The sequence below is a fragment of the Equus caballus genome, chromosome 4, assembly GCF_041296265.1.
Source record: "Equus caballus isolate H_3958 breed thoroughbred chromosome 4, TB-T2T, whole genome shotgun sequence".
In the NCBI taxonomy this organism is placed as follows: domain Eukaryota; kingdom Metazoa; phylum Chordata; class Mammalia; order Perissodactyla; family Equidae; genus Equus; species Equus caballus.
This window is the reverse complement of record NC_091687.1, coordinates 88,387,834-88,409,569: the sequence shown is the minus strand read 5'-3', so window position 1 is coordinate 88,409,569 and position 21,736 is coordinate 88,387,834. Positions and strand designations below refer to the sequence as shown.

At 39.5% G+C, this 21,736-nt stretch overlaps 1 protein-coding gene and 1 long non-coding RNA gene across 5 annotated transcripts in view; one reads left to right on the top strand and one right to left on the bottom strand.

Annotated features, from left to right (window-relative positions):
* Positions 1 to 1,027: 1,027 nt before the first annotated feature.
* Positions 1,028 to 21,736, bottom strand: part of STRIP2 (striatin interacting protein 2) — a 43,666-nt gene continuing 22,957 nt past the window's right edge. For all 4 annotated transcript variants that reach the window (XM_023639669.2, XM_023639668.2, XM_070265058.1 and 1 more), the window contains 5 exons: positions 18,591 to 18,691; positions 15,416 to 15,482; positions 6,796 to 6,900; positions 5,729 to 5,933; positions 1,028 to 3,441 (listed from right to left, as the gene is read on the bottom strand). In XM_023639669.2, coding sequence (XP_023495437.1) covers positions 3,191 to 3,441; positions 5,729 to 5,933; positions 6,796 to 6,900; positions 15,416 to 15,482; positions 18,591 to 18,691 — 729 coding nt within the window. In that variant the 3' untranslated portion in view covers positions 1,028 to 3,190. The remainder of the gene's footprint in view (positions 3,442 to 5,728; positions 5,934 to 6,795; positions 6,901 to 15,415; positions 15,483 to 18,590; positions 18,692 to 21,736) is intronic.
* On the top strand, positions 9,625 to 12,754 carry LOC138923826 (uncharacterized). Its single transcript, XR_011437984.1, has 3 exons — positions 9,625 to 9,755; positions 10,190 to 10,254; positions 12,617 to 12,754. It is a non-coding gene; the product is annotated as an uncharacterized lncRNA (long non-coding RNA).

The window sequence follows — 21,736 nt, the reverse complement described above, 5'->3', positions numbered from 1 at the left end:
CTTAGCCTCTGCAAAGTACCCTCAATACACACTTAGTACCCAGCTTCCTGGAGTGCCAAAAAAGTTGCAAAGTTCATACCAGACCTAGCCTGGATGTTAAGGTGGTTACTTAGCTCATCGATTATAGCGTCAATGAGATCAAGGTCATGAGTTTGATTGTTGTATGAACCAGTGTCACTTTTGTTCCAGAACCACAGCTGCATCTTAATCTCAGCTAGTTTTATTGTATATATGGGTCATCTCAATAAGGTCTAGAGGAAAGAATTCAAACTCACCACAACTACTTGGGGGAGAAACAGAAACCATCGAGATACTCATTTATAGGATTATCTTTATATAACAATGATTATTGTTAGGTGGAAGAGCTGGGGGGACTATGGACAAGGAAGGTCAAGAAAGCCAAAACTGAAAATATCAGCATAAAACACTGAAATGGGTGGTTTCAGATGCTCTGGAAAGCTGTTGAAATTCTCAAGAATCTCTAAGTCAGTCCCACCACCAACCTGAAGAGCTCACTGGGAAGCTGCTGTGACTATCTATCCATATGCCTGGTGGCACCTGCCTCCCTGTGGGTAGAACATGCTTTCTCTGGCCCAGTGTTAGGCTTGTCCCTGTGAATGGCTTTTCGCCATTTGACTTAAGTCACATCCAAGCGGGAGCTTTAAATGTGCTGCATCGTATGGTTTAGTCTCTTGCTCCTGCCCTTCATGATGAGAACAGTATGTCCCAGGTAAGGACTATTCCATCAGCCTAGTGCCAGATTAAGACGACGTGTGCAGCAGAGCTAAATCTAGCAAGTTAACTTGAACAGAGGAGAGCTGCAGCTGATCCCCAGGCCCATCAACAAGAAAGACAGATTTGTCATAAGTCAACTGAGATTTCGCAGCTGTTTGTGTTAGTCTACCCCCAGGGAATACTAATATGAGATCTTATATATTCATTCTCTTTAATTATATCCTTCCTCTCTATATCTAATATGTCTTTAAGATTCTCTTGTATTGAAGAATTTAAAGACCAAATTTCTAACTCCAGTTCAATTTTGTTTTATTAAAGTGCTTCAGTAGATAAACAATGTTATCAACCATCAACATAAACTTTACTGAAATATTTACAAATAAAAATCCTCTATAATATAAACACTCAAATAATGTTCTTCTATGTAGTAACAGTAATCACCATTGGAGGCTGGTTAATCTGAATTTATTCCTAACCACACACATGGTTCTCAAATTGAGAGATTTAAACCAGTTACCTTAACATATGGGGCTGGCTGGCAATACCTGAATGCTAGTCCCAGCAAGTCAGTGAAAAAATGATGTGATTTGAAACTACTTACTTATTCTTGATGCCTCAGTTTCTCCAGATGTACTGAGAATCAATCTTCCTTTAGAGAAGATTTGTAAAAAAGTATGAAATATTAAAGCTTAGCATACTTCAATGCCTCAGAAACCATTCATGTGCATATTTTTTAAAAGGCAACTTATTCTTGACACAAACTAAATACTGTGTGGCTTTAAAAGAAATGGGTTGATGATTGCTCTTTCCTTGAAAATTGTCTTTTCACTCAAATCACATTAAAATCATAGATTAATAGGGTTCATAGATGATATGCTCAGTAAATTATTCTGATTGTAACGAGGACTGCTGTCCTACTCAGGTAAAATTTACAAATTATTCTGAGAAGTTTCATCCATTACATACTTAATCCTTCATGACATTTCTATAAAAACAGAAAGCCTGCTACCCTAAAGCACAAAGAGGTGAAATCCAAGCTTTAATTAGAGTTTTGTTACAGTGCCTTTGGATATCATTAGTAACTCTATCATGACTTCCAAATGAGACTGTGGTTGACAAAGGACAGAATAAATAAGCCATTTTGGACTAGACCTCCTGGCACAACTAAAGTGGCCTGGTGCTATCATAAAAAAGATTCAGTAGTGTCAACGTTGTGGGAGGCATTTAAAGTAAAAAAGCTTGAAAATAGGGATGATATAATAGTGGGGACAGAAGACAAATAAAATGATCCTGATTGAATCAGAAACTTTTCTAAAAACCTTCTATCAGGAAGTATGTGATTCTGCTGTAGAAAAGCTTAAAAAGGTTGGTACATCAACTCTTATATTTTCAAAGAAATGTGCAGTACTTTTAGGTTAAATCTCCACATGACACTTTGAAACCACCAGCAGTAAAAAGGGAAAAAAAAATCAATCAATATAAAAGAAGAAAAATGGTAAGCTGTGATGCTCTTGCTGTTCTATTCAATTAAAAAATAAATCCATCATGAGCACAAATGGACACACCACCTCAATAAATAAAACCTCCTGTAGTTAACTTGTCATTTAAAAAATGAATTGTATGAAAAGGATAATTTTCTGCAGTGTACTCAGTCATTTTAAGACTGAAATAGTTTCAGCAAAACATGAAAGATCCTTAGAGGAGGCCTGACTGTTTCATATTGAGCACTCCATGCCCTATACAGAGTACACAAGGAATAATTTTCACATTGAACGTAGATCTCTTAGGGAATAAAGAAAAAACACTTTACACAACATACCTTTCTATAACATGCAGTATTTAGGTAATAATAAATCATCATCTTTCACAAAGAAGGTGCAGGTGCTCTAAAATCATCTTAGAGCTAATGAATTTAGGAAAAGGTGAGTGTCAAAATTTTAAATTTTAAATATAGACAATTTCAAAGTTGGTTTTGCCAAACCTCTGGTAAGTCCTAGGAATCCAGGGTGAGCAAGAGAAAATGTTCTCCCTATTTTATCACCTGCACCTCCCATCACCTATGATTAATGCCATGGGTCAAATCCCATAATAAACTTATTCTCATTCTTGGGGCAAGCAAAGGCTAGCCTGGTTCTAGACAGGGAGTGGTTCCACAAAAAAGCCTGTCCAGGACTGATCCAGTAGGAGATTTCCAAGGCCAACTGGGCACCCAACTGACCCCACAGCAAGTTGATCAATTTGTTCTGACTCAGGATCCTAGCCTTGTACCATCTCCAGGCCCAAGAGCCCCAAGAATGTCCCTGAACTATACTGGATGTCCTTGGGTTAGGCCAGCTCTCCCCTGGACAAGCACAGTCCTAGAGCTAGAAACAAAGTTTGAATGGGGAGAGTAGGCAGAGCACCATTTATTGGAGCCAACCACTATCTATCAGATGCTTTGTGGACAAGAGCTCAGTCAGTGATTCTGGAGCAGCTCCTCCCAACAGATGGGCTGTGAAAACACCTCTCTCTCCAGCCAGAGCTCATAGGAATAGTGAAAATCCTCAGGCAGATCCAACCTCTGCCCCAGCACACTCTGCAAACAGTTATCCACAGGTGAAAATTCAGAGTCCTGGGGTCTGTCATACCGGCGGCTGTTAAAAGCCTCAATGTTGGCTCTCAAGGTGCATTCTTCTGCTTGGAAGTCCCATGGCCTGGCATCAATGTCTGTGTTGGGAAGAGAGGAAAAAAAAGATGTTTACAATTCAGGACACTGCTCCTCTTACCACAGAGCATAGTCTATGGGATACCAACAATGGAAGTGCTCAGAATTTCCTTTTTTGTAAAGAGCAATGTACAAAGTAAGTATATAACATGCTGCCACTCTGGTTTAAAGAATATGCACATGACCACATACATATGCTTATATATGCAAGGAATATCTTTGGAAGGGCAGTCTAGAAAATGGTAACGGTGATTACCACTGAGAAGGAAAAGTAGCCCTGAGGGAGGACTTCTTTTATTGTACTTCCTTTTCATTATTTCACTTTCTTACTAGTTACATGTATTATATTTTCCAAAATGGCAACTCAATTGCCTTTATTGAGCTTTCCTAGGGGATGGGAGTTTCCCATTTGAATAGAATCACCAGCTCTCAAGGAATGGGAAGAGGCAGGAAGGGGTACAACAAGGAGAATCAGAATAGACCAATTATTGAAGACTTTCCTGATTCCTGAACCTCCCCCAGCACATGGTAAATCAATATGTCAGCTTATGTTGAGATTATGAGGTGAAGACTTCCACAGAGAGAAAAACAGAAAACGGATAATTTGCTTTGCTTCTACTTATTCCACTTTGGCACTTATTTCAGGGCTAGAGACAGATATTTCCCAGATCACTTATGTCCCACACTCAATGGTTTATCATAAGGAAGTACAGTTTGGGTTTGGGCTCATGATGGAGGCAACAGCAGATGTGCCATTTTCAGGATAAAACATTTTCATGTTTTAAAAATCTGTAAGAATTTAAATAGTTAATCGTGCTTTATGTCTTATAGTAGAAGTAGTATGTTGGCTTGTTATCTGCCAATCATATACTTCCCTTAGTTCTCTGAGTTCTTTACTGTAGCATCCTCTAAAATCCAGGCAGGTTACAAATCCCAGCAAAGACAAAGTCATTAGTCATTTTACGAAAAACTCTTAAATACAATTAGGTAAATAATAGTCAAATCTCACTACAAAAAGTGTCAATATAATGAAAAAGCTCTCCAAACTAAATTCTTCCAAACTCTCAGGTCAATCTACAAGGTCTTGATAGGGCAACCAAATATAATGTCTCCTGATATGAGGCAATATGCAGTTCCCAACATTACTTAGAATGTACTATAGCTAAAAAGGTTCAAACTGAATTCACCAAACCTTTAGATCTAACTTTCAGTTTTCAGGTAATACTAGAGATAGAGGAATAAGGTAAATGACACCGTAAAGAAGCAAGCAGACAAATCCAGAAGACAGATATTTTGCAGGACCACTGGTCTAGTCCTTCAATTAGTCAGTTAGGGGGAAAAATAAAAAAAGACCACTAGATTGAAAATGAATAAAAGAATATAACAACCAGATTGAATGTGTGGTCTTGGGTTGGATTATGACTTGGAAAAAATAGCTTTAAGGGGCTGGCCCCGTGGCTGAGTGGTTAAGTTCGCGCGCTCCGCTGCAGGCGGCCCAGTGTTTCGTTGGTTCGAATCCTGGGTGCGGACATAGCACTGCTCATCAAACCACGCTGAGGCAGCGTCCCACATGCCACAACTAGAAGGACCCACAACAAAGAATATACAACTATGTACCGGGGGGCTTTGGGGAGAAAAAGGAAAAACTAAAATCTTAAAAAAAAAAAAAGCTTTAAATAACATTTTGGGCAACTAGGGGATTGGAATATTGACTTGATTTTTAGATAAAATGAAAACAGACTGATATGGAAAGGTGGAGATAATGTTAACTGAAAAGAGAAGATTATGTAATAGCATGTACAATTTGCTTTCACTTTAATAAAATGTGTGTATATGTATATATATATAGAAAAAGATCTGAAAGAATATACAATAAGATGTTAACCGGCAATCTTTGGGTGATACAAATATGGTATAAATATAGTAATATAGTAAAATGTTTGCTTATATTTTCTAACTGCTCTGTAATAATAAAAGCTTATTTTAATTTTAAAAACGTCTGGAGAAACATGCCGCTTAAGGGAGTATCTTGGAAAGGTGGTAATTGTCCCTCAATTTACTTGTTTTATAAAATGGATTTTCATAGTTTACATAGGACAGGGTACATGCTGGAATTTGGGGCAGTGCCTTAAGGTTTAAGGTTTGTCATATCAGCACCTGACTATAATCACATATTTTCTCATCCAAAATATGTAACAATTCATACCAAAAGAGTATAGATAAATGTTTATTTAGTTTTGTTTAAACCCCGGGCATCTCCTGGAGGTCAAGAGCTCTCAGAGTACTCACCATTCCCGTAAGCCCAGTCATCATTCATGCGGTGACGTACTTTCTGGTAAATGGCTGACATGGTTTTCATGTTGCTTTTCCTCCACTGGCGCCCCAGGTACTTGGTCTGTATTTTTAGCAGTTTCAGGACATAAAGTTGCAGCATGGCCTGCTTCACCTTGAGGGCCCGCTTTAAGATTGGAGCAGACTTAAACACCACCAGCATCTGCCCATTTAAAGAGGGGTGGGAGTGAAGAAAGGCAGACAAAGATCTAAAGTTTCTTGGAACTTCTAACTCACAGACAAAATAAGCCAAACCTGGATGTCTTCAGAATACCCTGGGGAGCTTTTGGGAATCTATGGGCCAGGCTCTACTTAGATTTAGTCTTCAAAAACATAGAGGAATGACTCCATTTATATTTCTCAATATAAAGTTTCTAATATTCAAAGTTCATGATAAAGTGCAAAAAGTTTTGTCAGCCACACATGCCATTTCCACTATTACCAGTTTCTTGTGTATCTTCTGGAGATAATTCTATGTATACATATGTTACTTTTATTAACAAAAATGATAGCCAACTACATATCCTGTCAAATAATTCCATACCTTGCTTTTCATTTAACAATATATCTTGAAAACTATTCCCTAGCAGTATAGAACTGCCTCATTCTTTTTAATGGTTGTATAATATTCTAAGGATGCACCATAAATTATTTAACCAGTTAGTCCAGTATTAATGAGCAGAGCATTTAGATTGTTTCCAATCTTTTATGATTACAAACAATGCTGTAATGAATAATCTTAGACTTGTATCATTTGGGATGTGTGACTATAATCCAAATAACAATGCTAACTTCTCTACCAGAGCTGCCCTGAGGGAGGGTCCATATTCAGCTCCCTGAAAAGAAATGAACTGGTGAATAATTATCTCACATAGAATAAGTACCCAGAATTAGGAGGTGCTAAATCTTATACATTATTCAGTGTCTATCTATAGAGCTCATAAAGCAGAAAGTCCATAAAAATTTACTAAAGATTAAAATAATTCAATCAGATGGATACCCCCCTGATCTGAAGTCCCACTTACCATGGTTCTGGAATGCTTCCATTTGGTCAGTTTATTGAGCAGCCTCAGAAGGTTGATGCAGGAAAAGAGGTTCCTCCAACAGAACTGATTGTTGTCTCCAGCTTCCTGTAATAAGGCATGCCCATCATTATCTTAACACCTACAAGGCTTTTATCCCCACAGAAGGCTGGAAGTCACTGTTGGTCTGTTTAGGTGAGGCCTTCTATATGAAATGCTACCCCTTCACCATCTTATTCTCAACACATTGAGGCCTCCAAGCATGCAATATCCCTCATCTGAAAACACAGCTGCCAATCCTGGAACACTCTGTACCTAGAGCAAGTACTAACTAGAAAGATGGTACATGAACATAGGAACTTCATTCAAGCAAGGTTTCTTGTGCAGCTTTCTGCTTTAGGATCAGAAAAGAGACGACAGAATTTTACCCCCCATACTTTGCACTTATATAAGCTATGTTGGTAGCTGCTAGGAGTTTTTCTGGTGATTTCAAACTATATTGGATGGATCTGACATTCATTATGGTTGAATTTTTTTAATCAATCCCCACCCTCCTTTATCAGACCATATTGCAGTAAAGTGCTTAAGTCTCCAGCATGGAAGGAAAAATGGCACATAGTTAATTCTAACCAGATGTTTCTCTTGTATGTTTCTTGATAGCTTGTGCACACCCGACTAGAGATAACAGATGGAGGTCAGATTAGAAACAGGTATCTATTCATAGAAACATCTTTTAGGGACAAAAATAAGAGTCTTTATGGATTTGGCAGGCTGTAAATACATACTGGTATCAGAAGCTACATAAGTCAATGAGCACACATGGTGGCCAAACTAACATCTTGGAAATTCCTCATGTCTACAATGTGATAGGAGAATGTAGGAGTAGGAGACGTGTAGAAGTGAGCTGCTGTCTGATGAATGGAAAATTAATCCCTCCTCTCTCAAAGTAATTTGAAGCAAGCAAGACAGGCATACATCTAATGTGGAATGAACATCCAAGATTTTTGAAAGTATCAGGCTCTTCTAAGTAATAAATAAGACTAAGGGTCAAAAAGTTTCAGGGAGGGGCCGGCCCCATAGCCAAGTGGCTAAGTTAGCATGCTCCACTTTGGCGGCCCAGGGTTTTGCCGGTTCAGATCCTGGGCGTGGACACGGCCATGCTGAGGCAGTATCCCCCATGCCACAACTAGGAGGACTCACAACTAAAAATATGCAACTATGTACCAGAGGGCTTTGGGGAGAAAAAGGAAAAATAAAATCTTAAAAAAAAAGTTTCAGGGAAACTTTTTAGAAATATATTTAGAAATAATGTTTTCCTTCTTGTAGTAAATGTTCAATATTGTGTTTAGAACTAGTCCTAGGAGGACCATTTGTTTCCTTCTAAGGAAAACTTCCATGGGAGTTTCCACTAGTGCATCAGCTAGTTTGGCTTGCCTAAAACAGTGCAGGCCCTATAGACGTTACATCTTGTGTGGCTATAAGAAGAGACAGACTTAAATGTTTATTTTTTTTAAAAGAAGTAAGGGAAACAAAAAACACATGGGAGAGGTACAAATATTTTCACTGTGAGCTTCTTTTATCTTGATTTCTAATATGACAGCAGCTTAAAAAGCCTTGTATTCTCTAGCACCTCTTTAATAATATGTGAGTCAAGGCACGGCCTTGTTGAAGAAACAATGGAGTAGGCATCAGGACACCTGGATTATGGCTTTAGCCCTGGCTGTATGATCCTAGGCAAGTCATTTTTCCCAGTTTCCTATAAGAGGTTGAACTCGATAATCTCTAAGATCCAATTAGCTCTGACCATTCAATAATTCTGTGATTTACTGCAACATTTTCCAGGTGGTTCAAAAGTGAAGTTTTGAGTGAGAGTAAGCTGATGTTGGCTCCTTTTTCCTCAGAGTTCAGTCTTAAGAGTCCTAGGAACGACACCCCAGTTCCCTCCTGAAGACAGTCTTACCTGCCCAGGGCCTTGCTCTCCTTTCTTTCTGATAACACTTCCCGGATAACTAGAACTAGCCCTACTTCTTGCACCACCAGATGCTGCCTAGAGTGGGCACTGAAAGCACATGTGCTGGTCACTGGCTCTCTCAGGATAGCTGAGCCCAGGCTTGTTGTCTCCTTTGCTCGCAGCAGCAGGCTCTACGTGGAGCCCTGCTCAAGCTTTCTGCCTTCTTCCAACACAACAGATACATAATCATTTTCCCAGCAGGCCTTTAGCTCCATAGGTGCCTTTTCAGATTTGCCAAACTGGAGCATTTTTTTCTTTTTGCTTATGTTCATTTTAAGGCAGGTCAACTTCTTTCTCTCCTTTTTTTTTTGGCAAGACTCAGCATATTAAATAAGATATAAACTTCTGTGGAGAGATGTATTTTGCGAACAGCAGCACTTGGCCACATTCTCTTGTTCCTGGTACTTTACACTATCTAAAGGAAGACCTTTACTCACTTTCTAAGCTAACGTTAAAAAAGAAAACATTTGCCCATGTTCCACTCTCACAAATAAATACTTGTTTGCATATACCTTGGGTCTAAAGATTCAATTAAGGGAACACATCCTACCCTTTCAGAGCATCTCTAAGGCACTACAAGGGTTCTGTTCTCAAAGATCCATCCATAGCCCAGCTGGGTAAGCCAAGCCAAATAAATATCCAGGCTTACGCCAATTATGTGGATAATTAACTCAGATGACTGCAGAAAGAACAGAGTGCTTCTTCCTTTGTATGAGGAAATCTGATGGGTTAGAATCTGAGCACTAGAGGGGACTTGCTGTTCTAGTGTAATTCTGTCATCCACAGAAGCAAAAGCTGTGGCCAGAGAGGGGAAGAGGCTTGCCCAAGGTCACATGATAAGTGCCCCAACCAGAGCTTGAACCTAGATCTCCAGTACTCACTGACTTCTAATACTCTATCTTAACGCACTGTTCATCTTCTCATTGCACTTCTGGAATCCTAGGCAGAGAAGGTGATTCCTGACAGAAAAATTGGTTTGATCCCCTGCTTTCTCAGCTTCTTGAAGAGCTAACGGAAGAGAAGTTCTTTCTTATGTCCTATTATAATTCTTACCTCAAACAAGCAGAAGATAACAGTTTCCAGGAAAAATAACAACAAAAAATAGTGAGGTTTCCTGCTTTAAAGGGGAGCATCTGACTTCAGTCAGCCTATGATCAGAGTGAACCTTTAAAGAGCCTTGCTAAGTGTTAAATCTATCTCAAACGTTCTCAATAGCCTATTAAAGTCCCTAAGTGATGATTATTATTTTCAGATTGAAAACCAGCTCTTTGCTGAGAAATCAAAATTATTAATATTAACTTGGTTATTTTATAATGAACTTTACAGTCCTTTACTTTCCTTGAAGTTGACGCTTATCTAATGGTCCAACCTCTCTTCCTTTTACAGATGAAACTTTTACAGCTTACAGAAAATCTGCTCCAGATCACTTTGAGCTGAAGTGGCAAAGCCAGGTCTGTCTCTGTTTTCAATACTACAAACTAGTCTATTTCTTTGCTCTAGGCTTAAGGTTTTCCATGCCATGTCAGCTCTGGAAAAATTTGGAATTATATGCAAAAACATTTGCTAGGTTTTAGTAGTTACTGGTTGAAAATTCACATAGCCATTTCTCAGTAAATGATTCTTTTGATTCATTTCTTTATTATGGTTCACATAACCAAAAATGAAGTCATACTTTCAGCTTAGATTTTCTTTTTCCACATCATTATAGAATAATTCCTTTATCATATGGATTTCTGACAATTAAAGACCTAGATTTAGATATCATAAAAGACAGTTATGATTCTCAAGTGGAATGAAGGGGTAAGGAAGGAGAAAGGAAAATCTCAAAATCATTTGGGGAGCTTTAGCAAACTACTTGTGCCCTGGGGAGAGACCTGGGCATGTGATTTGAAAAATCACCCCAGAGATTCTAATCTCCTTTAGCATTCATCACAGAAATGGTGACTAACAGGAAAATTGATAAAATGCTAAAAAATATTTATCCATGATCCTTCCTCTGTATAAATACCCATGGAAAATGAATATATACCTTTTTTCGGGGGAAGATTAGCCCTGAGCTAACATCTATCGCCAATCCTCCTCTTCTTTTGCTGAGGAAGATTGGCCCTGATCTAACATCCATGCCCATCTTCCTCTATTTTATATGTGGGATGCCTGCCACAGCATGGCTTGATAAGTGGTACGTAGGTCTGCACCTGGGATCCAAACTGGCGAATCCTGGGCCATCAAAGTGGAGTGTGCGAACTTAACCACTGCACCACCGGGCAGGCCCTGAACATATACCTTATAATGTGTTCACATTATATCTAGGATAGAGAAACAATAATGCTAATAATGCTAAAAGCATTATTGGTTTTTAAATAGTGATGATAATTGTCAGAACAAAGATTATATTTATTTAAGAGGTTACAAATCATTGTTAAATAATGCCTGAAAGGAATGCTAGAGACCTTAATACTTGAACATAATGATTATATCCCAAAAAGAAAATAAAACCAAAATAATAATAACAAAAATCTTCTGAGATGTCTGGATTAAGAAGTCATAAAAACTAAATTTAACAAAAATAGATGAAAGCATCAGGTATATAAATTTAAGTAACAGAACATATTTTTATAGGTCTTTCTGAATATAAATCAAACCCAAGTTTGAGGAATTTTGCAAGGAACTAGCTTTTTAAAATTAACTTAATAGTTTCACTTGCCTAGATATAAAAGGAAATGCCAAAGATTTCTTTGCAAATGGCTACGTCAAGTAAATTCTGGCCCACTACTTTCATTCTACCTAGCTATAAGGCTTTGGACAACACTTCACCACTTCATCTGTTTCCTCATCAGTAAAGGGTGTGTCTGAGCAAGACACTGACTAAGAAACTTCTAGCTCTGGTATTTAATGATTCCACAAATACTACTTTTTCTCATTCCTCCACCTTTAATCTTCACAACTACTTGAGCATCCACGTTGTTCAAAATATACCTCCTTTGTATGTGATGCTGCTGTTATTAAATCACATTCTGTAGAAAAAAACAAGCATTTTGAACTTGCTTTGCAGTTGGCTTTGCAGGAATGACAATAGATTTACACAGAATTTTCCACTTTTTTTGGCCCAAACCTTTATAAATAGGAGAGGAAAGGAGAATGCATGATTTCTCTTTAGAGCCAACAGGCCCACAATGACAACAGACCTACAACCTTACTCTCATTTCACCATACTCTAAAGCAGTGGTTTCTAAACTTTTTTTTATTGCATATATCTCTCAATAAATAATTTTTGTGTATATTCCCAAATACATGCATGTTTACTTATAAATTATAAATGGATTGTTAAATAACGTTAGGTGTGTTCTAACATATATAGAAAGTAAAAAGGATATTAGTACATATAAAAGATGTAGTATACTTCATCTTCCAAAGCATCACCTTGCACACCCTACTTTTCACACCACTGCTCTAAACAACCACCCAGATGCTGAGCATTCTACAATACTTGCTGAGGCCATACCTACTGCCTTCTCTAGCAACCTCCTTCCAAAGACCATACCTAACTTCCACACAATCATACATTCACAATCCTTCCCTTACGTTTAGAATTTAATTTTAATTTTTTCCTAGTTTAGTGGGTTGAATTTGAATATAGACATTTGGAGATCCAGAAGTTGTAAGCCCTCCTACACCACAGGTGGGTGGGGAAACCGTTCAGTACACAGGTAAGGATGGCCTATTGTAGAGTTAAACATTTTAACAAAATGGGAAGACTTTAGAAGTTAATGTATTGTTAACTTTGTCTTTATTTCATGTCCATTATATGTACAGCTGGAGTTCCAAATGAAATTGAATTCAGTTCAGATTCAGAAAACCGAGAAAATATGAATCAATACCACCTCAGCCAAGTAATTCCACTTCTAGGAATCTATCTTAAGGGAATAATCAGAGATGAGGTCAAAGATTCATGTGCAAGGATGTTCATGTTGGAGTTATACAGAGAAAACTGAAGTAAATGCCCAACAATAGTAGAAAACAATAATTTTTTTGTTTTTCTGTGAGGAAGTTTGGCCCTGAGCTAATATCTGTTGCCAATCTTCCTCTTTCTTGTCTTCTTTTACTTGAGGAAGATTGTTGCTGGGCTAACATCTGTGCCAATCTTCCTCTATCTTATGTGGGATGCCGCCACAGCATGGCTTGACAAGTGGTGTTAGGTCCGTGTCTGGGATCTGAACCTGCAAACTCCAGGCCACCAAAGTGGAGTGTGTGAACTTAACTACTATGCCACTGGGCCAGCCCTGAAAACAACTGTTTTAAAAAATTAAATTGTGGAATATTATGTGTAACTATTAAAAGTTATGTTCTCAAGAATGTTTAAAATCATATTGTGAACATTTAAATTTTACTATGTGAACTGAAACATATATAAAGTCCTTATTTTCTTAAATGATATGTATTTGTGTGTGTGTGTATATATATATGAATGAACATATACATATATATGGTAATTGCAGCAAAATATTAATAGCAGTTATATGTAGGTAGTATAATTATGGTATTTTTATTTTCCTCCCCATATTTTTCTATATTTCTCCAATTTCCTGCAATACTATATATCAATTTTATAATCAGGAGGAAAACTTGAAATGTTATTTGAAGAAAACCCTATACACTTAAAAAACCAGTACATTTTCTGTGTTTACAATTAATTCACTGAGCCTGAAAAAGAGATAAATTTTACTTATACAAACATTAGTCTTTTGTGAGTACAGAAGCCATCAGTTTAGATAAACAAACCATTATATTGAGGACCTATGTGGACTAAACTTGCTAGTTACTTAAGCCCATGATTGGGCTCAGGGAAGTAGGTATATTTTAAGTTCAAGGAAAAAAAATCTGCATTTACCAAATGAAACCACCAGGTGCCACTATTGCTTCAGAGAAAGGACAGGAATACCTAGCACGAATTTGTTTTTTATTAAGCATAGATACACGCTTTCCCCCAATCTTGGATGATAATGAAGTCTTCTCAGAAGCATAACAATTATTTCAATAATTTTATGCTGATATTCCAAAAGGTCAATTTGAAAAGATATGAAAGTGTAGTTCTCATCAATTCCTACATATGAGATTGAGAAAAGAGAACACATTGTATCAAGAAATAGATTCAAGCCATAAAAGCTGACTTCATGTTTTGAAATACCCTACTAATAGCAGAATTTTAATGCTGTGTACCACTGTTTCTGTGAGAAAGTCCCTTGCTCATTCCAACTCTGAATGGCAGGGACGCATGTCTCCATCCTGGCTCTGCTACTTTCAAAAGTAAGGTTTTGGCAATTATTTAACTTCTCTGTCTATAAAACAGTATTACCAACCTCACACAGTTGTTTTAAGCGTTGAATAACATCATGTACATAAACAGGGTTGGACAACTTATTACCTCTCTCTGTAGAGATAGGAAGCCCCCAGCTTCCTTGGTTGCTGAGATGACATCTAAATAAGACAGGAAACTCTGCCCTGGTGCTAAAAAGGGTGCTAGGACTTAGTGTCTCAGGACATGGGTCTTACTCTAATTCAGGGTGTGTCATCTATGGGGAGTGGACCATAACAAGTCACTTCAGCCACTGGGCCCTCAGGTTTCTCATCTTTGAAATAGGGGGTTGGGCCAAATGGGTCTCGGGTCCCCTCCAGCCAAGGATTCTATGGTTCTATAAAACTTGTACCACAGAAAGTATTATTCTATTTTTGCATAATATACTTTTCTGACACAACATTTTGCAGGTACTAATGTTGGGGAACAAAGAGTGGTGGCACACATGGGTGCCATGATCTGATCATTCAGCATTTATTGAACTCCTTCCACATACCAAACATAGTGCTAGACTCTGAGGATATAAAAATGAACATGATACCATTTCTTCCTTCATTCAAGGAGTTTTTAGTCAAATGAGAAACAGATACAGATAAATGATTACAATGCAACACAGTGAGACTATGGACTGAGGTACATCTAAGGAGCTTTGGGAATACATGATGAAGTAGACACTTGATCTCCAACATGCTATTGATTAGTCAGTTTTATGGAATTCAGAATAACTCTGAGGGACCTTTCTGATTTGCCTAGAGCTGTTTCCAAGAAGAGGAACTTTCTGGGTCATCTTTCTGTGGCTATATTGACTTTTGCCTCAAGGAGACTTAGGCAAGGTATTTTCTGAAGCACACACTCCTGGGTTTTGTAATTTATAAGAAAATGGAAAGTGAATAGCCTGTAGCACAGAAGAAAGAAGACAGATGATTGTTTGGGATAGACTAGGAGATTCTCCTGCCATTTAGCACAGATGTTCACGTTTAATTTCAGTCCCATTATCTTTCTAAATTCCTTCTCCTCCTGAGTGTTTTTCACTGACCCCTTTCTCTTCTCTGCAAAATGCTATGCTCAGCTTTTCCAAATCTTTCTTAAGTGGGTCAGCAGCTCTAAATCTCTACTGCCTCTGTGCTCTGGCCAATATGCCTTTAGTGATCTAAGACTCCCAGACTAGGGCATTATGGGGCTGGAGAAGAAATGGAAGAGCAAATGCCAGCCTCTGCCACCTGGCAATTTCAAAGGCTACCAAATCCCCATCTGCTTACCAGACTCTCTGTAGTAAGCTCCGGCAAATCCTGGATGGTACAGCAAGGGTAATCCAGGACTGAGATGCTGCAAGATGCAGAGATAAGGACAGGCTTTAGGTAAATGGCAATGGCAAGAAACGGCTCTATCTGAAAGGGCAGGAGTTATTTCTCTCCAGCAGACCCCATCTATTTCCCAAATTGCTTTAGTGATCTCAGCTGAAACTGAGGGTTCTGGTGCCAGGCAACTCTAGCTCTAATCTCCTCTCCTCATAGTCATGAGAGGAACCAAGAGAGTTCTTTCAGGCTGGCCCCTATCTGACAGATGCAAAAGAGAGCAGAAAGAACCTCTATTTAGCCACTTTCTCCTCCCTTCTTCAAAGGAATATGTAAACTTGTGTGCGTTTTTGTTTCTGCATTTAACTGAATGCTTGTGTGTATGCATGAATATAACTATGTTCCCAGAGATGTTGCCCAAACTTATCCCACTTAATAACAATCTGTAGATGTGAGGATGAAAAAAAAGACCTCTCCTGTGTCTCTTCCCAGATGTTTCTGAAAGCCAGGAGCTCTGGGGAATGATCATAGAAGGCACTCCTAAAGGAAACTTGAAAAAGAGGCAGGTTTCTACAGTAGGGGTTGTCTAGTAGCTCAAGAATGGTAATAGCTGGGGCCGGCCTGGTGGCACAGCAGTTAAGTGTGCACGTTCCGCTTCAGCGGCCTGGAGTTCACCGGTTTGGATCCCGGGTGCAGACATGGCACCACTTGGCAAACCATACTGTGGTAGGCATCCCACATATAAAGCAGAGGAAGATGGGCAGGGATGTTAGCTCAGGGCCAGTCTTCCTCAGCAAAAAGAGGATTGGCAGCGGATGTTAGCTCAGGGCTAATCTTCCTCCAAAAAAAAAAAAAAGAATGGTAATAGTGTCTGCACCCAAAACTGACAGTGGAGGACTACAAGGGAGCTGGAGGCTCTGCGGTGAGCCCAGGGAAGCAGGCATGAGTCAGTAGGGGAAACAAGGCACCACATGATGACAGGGACACAGTTACTCAAAATGACAACTCTCTCTCTTTCCCCTTCTGCCCTCTTCACTGGTACAATGCAGAATTTAGACTAGCTAATCTCTAATGCTCCTTCTGTTTCCGACACTCCATGAGGTTTTAAACACCAATCTATCTGAACTAGAACAGTTGGAAGCGGATAGAGGATGTTGGCAAAACAGGGGCTATAAAGAGGAGTATGGGATTCCTTGGATCTGTCTCTACATTTCGAAAGTCAAAACTTCTATCCAAGCAAAAGGTTAACAATTTATTTGGCCAGAAATGCTTACCTCTATCCAAGAAACCCACAAAGATAACCTAGAGGAACCAGGGTAGGAGAGGAGAGGGCAGTGGATCTACCTATAATGTTGCTTATCATTTTAATTGACTGCTAGATTCTCCCAGGGTTGCCAATTCTGCACTGCCCCATTAGGATAAACATTCTTGGCTGGCTTATCCACTTATTTACCTACTTCCCACTGACAAAGCCCCATGGCAAAGTAGATGCTGTTGATTAGGAAACGGGGGAGGGAAATCAAAGATGGAATCGTTCCAATCTCAGTGAACTTAAATCTAGCCTAAGGGGGCATAAAATAATTTTCTAGAATATTTAAACTGTAAGAGCCATGAGGAAACCAAGCCAAACTGAGCTGTGGGTGCTCCAAGTCCTCAGGGATCATGCAACAGTAAAGCTTACAGGTGGTGTACAAGAGGATCATCTCATCCAGGCCAACCTTAGCAAATGGTGGTCTGGCACTCTTCCAACTCCAAATTGAACCCAATGGACACCTATTGGATTGTATGCCCCCCACCCCCACCCCTCAGGCCCATGGATGCAGAGGGTCTCGGATGCAGCTGGTTTCGGTTACTTATAACAAAGAGGGCTGACTGATGAACACAGGTACCTTCATGAAGCTGGAGCCCTTACCAGCCTGATCTATATTTTCATTTTCCTTGGTAACCCAACTAGCATGTCTAAGTGCCATTTTTAAAGGGCAAAAGTCTCTGTGTAGTTAGGAAAAAAAGCCATTCTCCAATGCTTTCCACAAACCAGAAAAGTATTTAAAGCATTCTCATATATGTTTATTTTAACTGATGTTTACAAAAGCTCTATGATATAATCAGAGGAGGTACTGTTGAGAAACAAAGTGTCTCACTTGAGATTACATAGCTAGGAAATGGCAGATCCAGGTCAGAATCCAGGTCTCATGACTTTAGGTTCCACGTGCGTTTTAAACTACATGTGAGTAGGCTGCCTCTCCATGGTAGAATTTCAGGCAGTACTGACAGACTGCTGAGGCAACATCTCCTAGCCCCTCTCCAGTCACCCCAAGGATCAGATTAGCCTTCTTCTACTTTAGGAACTTTGCCTTTGGTAAAGCACTTCTGGTAAACTCTGATTAGCATGGTTCTAGTTGTCATGGAAGAACCAAACTAAAGAACAAGGATCTACTCCAACCTTTCAAATCCCCAGTTGGCTGGAGGAGTGGAAATCAATTTGTATTCACAGTAGTGGTGATCAGAAAGCAATTCATGTTTTGATCCTGCCTCTGCTGCTTACTTAATGAGTCTCGCTAGTATGTCAATCTTGAGCAAGTCGATTAACCTCTCTGAATCTTTCCTAATTGGTAAAATGAGAATAAAACTATTGTAATACCTCTTTATACCGCTGAGGAGATTAAATGAAATAATGGATGTGAAAGCACTATTTTTTTAAACTACCAATTGATCTATCTAAGTAAGGGTCTATTATTTACCTTCACTTACAAATTCTTTAAACACTTGACAGTTTACAAAGTAGTATAATTAATTGATCCAATTTATGACATACTAAGATTAGGGCTGGACAAGCAGGCTGTTTCATAAAAAACATCTTCTGGATGCTTCTGTCATAGGAAGAAAATGTCATTGTTGCAGTTTCATTTCTTTGAGTCATGACATTTGTCAGTTTTCAAAACTATTAAAATACAAACACCTCTGTGAAGAGGCAAAAACCATATACTCCATCAGCTACCACTTCAAGGAAATTAAATTTAACAGCAACCACTCTAAGAAAGCAGGGACTAGGGACACCAGGAGAACTGACAGGCTCAGAGATGATGTAACTTTCTCAACCATCCCAGCTCTTTGAAATAAACCTGTCCAGAGTCCATACCTGTTTTTGGCAGTGATGTAGGACAAGATATTTTGATTGAAGAACTTCAGGATCAATGGAATGCAGTTGGCAAATACCAAATGTTGTGATACATATTCAAACTAAATTAAAAGATCAAAGCAGAAAGGGCTGTTTATTTGGGGGAGAACAGAACGTATGTGTGAAAAAAAGGGCGGCAAGTACAAATTAATTCCATTCCTAAGACTATCCACTGTCCACTGTGTTATCAGTCTGGGGAGAATAATCTTCATCAGCCCATCCTACACGGAGGGGGACAATCTGCAGTGTGTGTATGTTGCAGGTGCCTGACCAAAAGCACAAAACATAAACAAACCACAAAGAAAATTCTGTTCCAGATAAATAGAAAAAACTGCTGTGAGATTTGTTCCTAAGCTCAACAGGAAAGGAAGGCTCCCTGAGGGAGCTGTCTTCCATACCAAATCTCTGGCTCATACTGCTTCAACTGAGATTGATATAGAGGAACAGGTGCAGCTTACTCCTGGCAACTGCTGGCATCACTCAGTCAGGATGGACATGGCCACACAGTAACCAAATCAAACACTGAAATGTGGGCTCCAGCATGAGTCTGTCTGGTTCACTGTATTACCCCCCATACTTAGAATATCAGTATTTTAATGAATGAATCAACAGTAGCCCTTCAGTCAACAGACACTGCACTGAGAACAAGTCCAAGATCTCTTTGACGGGCTAAATACCAGAACATAGGGGTTCCATTTTGCTCTCTTCAATCTGGATGGGGTTTGTGTCCAGAAAGACCTAGTGATCAAGAATCATGGAGTTGCATCACCTGAATTTTGCCCATGATACACTGAGGAGACTCAGACACAGTTTGTCTCTAGATTCAGAATCTAGACTCCTGGGGCAGTACAGAAACTGGGTTGAAAAAGCAGAAAATTGTGGTGTTTTAAATCCATTAGCTCTTCCTGATCACCAGGAAGTAGCCATGGCAGTGAGCTAAGCTGCACTCTGCCCCTGGGTGTGTGGTTAGGGGTAGGCAGTCAGCTTGTGCTGCCCATTTTCCTCTTCTGCTCAAATATTTTCTCCCTGGCAGCTGACCTAGAGTATTTTCCAAAGCCTCAGAAGGAGGAGCTGATACATATCCACTATCAGATGATGGAAAATGTTTTTCAGTTTGAAATGTGTCTGTATCCTTCTCAGGATTCACTGACACTGACACACACTAGCAAGGCCCATCAAGCCACCCACCTCTCTGGCTGTTGATCCACATACTGCCCACCAAGAGAAGCAAACAGAAACACACATCCACAGCTCTCTGTTCTTTCTACTAGGAACACTATCTCTCACCCACCCCTACTCCTCCCAGCCCTGCTGCTGCTCAGCAAACAGTGGCAGAAGTATGAGAGCCCAGGACACCCTAACACACCCAAAGATGTCTTTGAATGAACTACTATGAAAAAACACCCTGGCTATATAGTCAAACCTGCCATGGGCACAGACCTTGCAGGGGTCTCCCTGCATTCTGAGGACCTGCTCTTCTACCAGCAAGCTCGGTTCTGACTTCTTAGGAGGAAAATGGGGCACAGCCTCTGGGCAGGAATGAGAAGCCTCACTCTCCTCCCCATGGTCTCACCACAGAGACCATCTATTCACTGCGCCCCCATCTTCCCCTATATCTTGGAAATGCCCACAGCACCAAGACCAAACTGCTTAGCATGGCAAACAATGCCTTCCTGGGAAGTAGGTTCTTTTTTTTTTTTCTATAAATAAAGTTTTATTGGCACCTAGCCACACTCATTCATTTCCATGTCACCTGTGGCTGCTTCCAGGACACAAGGGCAGAGGTGAGTAGTAGAGGCCCCATGGCCCTCAAAGCCTGCAATGTTTACTGCTTGGCCCTTTACAGAAAAAGTCTGCCGACCTCTCTTGTAGACCATGATGAAGCATTTGGATTTTGTTCTCATCCCAAAGAGTGTGGCACAGAAACTAGTTTACCTGGCATACGAATTAATAGATTGGTGGTATCCAGTAACTGGCAGAGTGACAGCCAGTATCTCTATATATATGGGGCACTTTTCTAAATCTTTAAACTTCTTTAATCTTCTCAGCAACCCCATTCATTATTATTATTCCCAATTTACAAAACAGGAAGATGAGTTAGAAAGATTCAACAATTTGTCCAAAGTTACGTGGCTAGTAAGTGTTAGAGCTGAGATTCCAGCCATGTCAGTCTGGTTTCAGAGCCTGGACTAATGGTTTAAAATACTTTTTTTTTTTTTTTTTTTAGTAGTGAACACGTGCAACTTTATTAATAGGATCAGTTGTTTATCATTGGGGTTTCCTAGGAAGGAACACCCCCTCCTCCAATCCATTGTCACCTACAAACAGACTTAAATTTATACATGGTCTCCAGAAGGCTTCTGGGCTGGGAAGCAGGTTCTTAACCTTTCTTAGCCTCAGTTTCCTCAGCTACACAACAGGGATAAAATAAGACCTACCTTGTAGGGTTGAGAGAATTAAATGAGATCCCACATGAACTTAACAGAGTGCCAGGCACATTATAAGTACCCAATAATTGTGTGCTATCATATGCATTATGATCTGCCCCCTGCTGTCCTCTTCAGCTTCATGTATCACCAGACCTCTCCATCTCCCCTGACCTCAGGCAGAACTCCAGCAACATTTAATTTGTTTCCAAAGGTACTTTGCTCTCTCCCCTCGGGACTTTCACAAATTAGCTTTTCTGCTTGAAATGCTTCCTGTCTTTCTTCCCTGATAACTCCCATCTCCTGGCTAACATCTGTTTCTTTAGGACTCAGGTTAGAAGGCACCTCTTCTCCACCTCAGGTTGGATTAGGTGTTTCCACAGCAGTCAATGCTTACCTTTATCACAGCACTTATCACTCCATAATTGGCTATTTATATATCCACATCCTTTACAAGACTTCAAAGCCCTTAAGAGCCAGAATCGTGCCTTACTCAGAATTATATCTCAAATGTTAGAAAAGTGCCTCACATATAGAAAAGTATGCTCAACACAGTTTTTTCTCCCTTTTTTATGGAACGCTTGAATCCTGTCTTCCATTGCTTCAAATCAGGTTAGGCATATTCCCAAGAAGCTAGGGATTCCTACCCAGAACCCTCGAACAGTGTTAAAAGGACAAGAC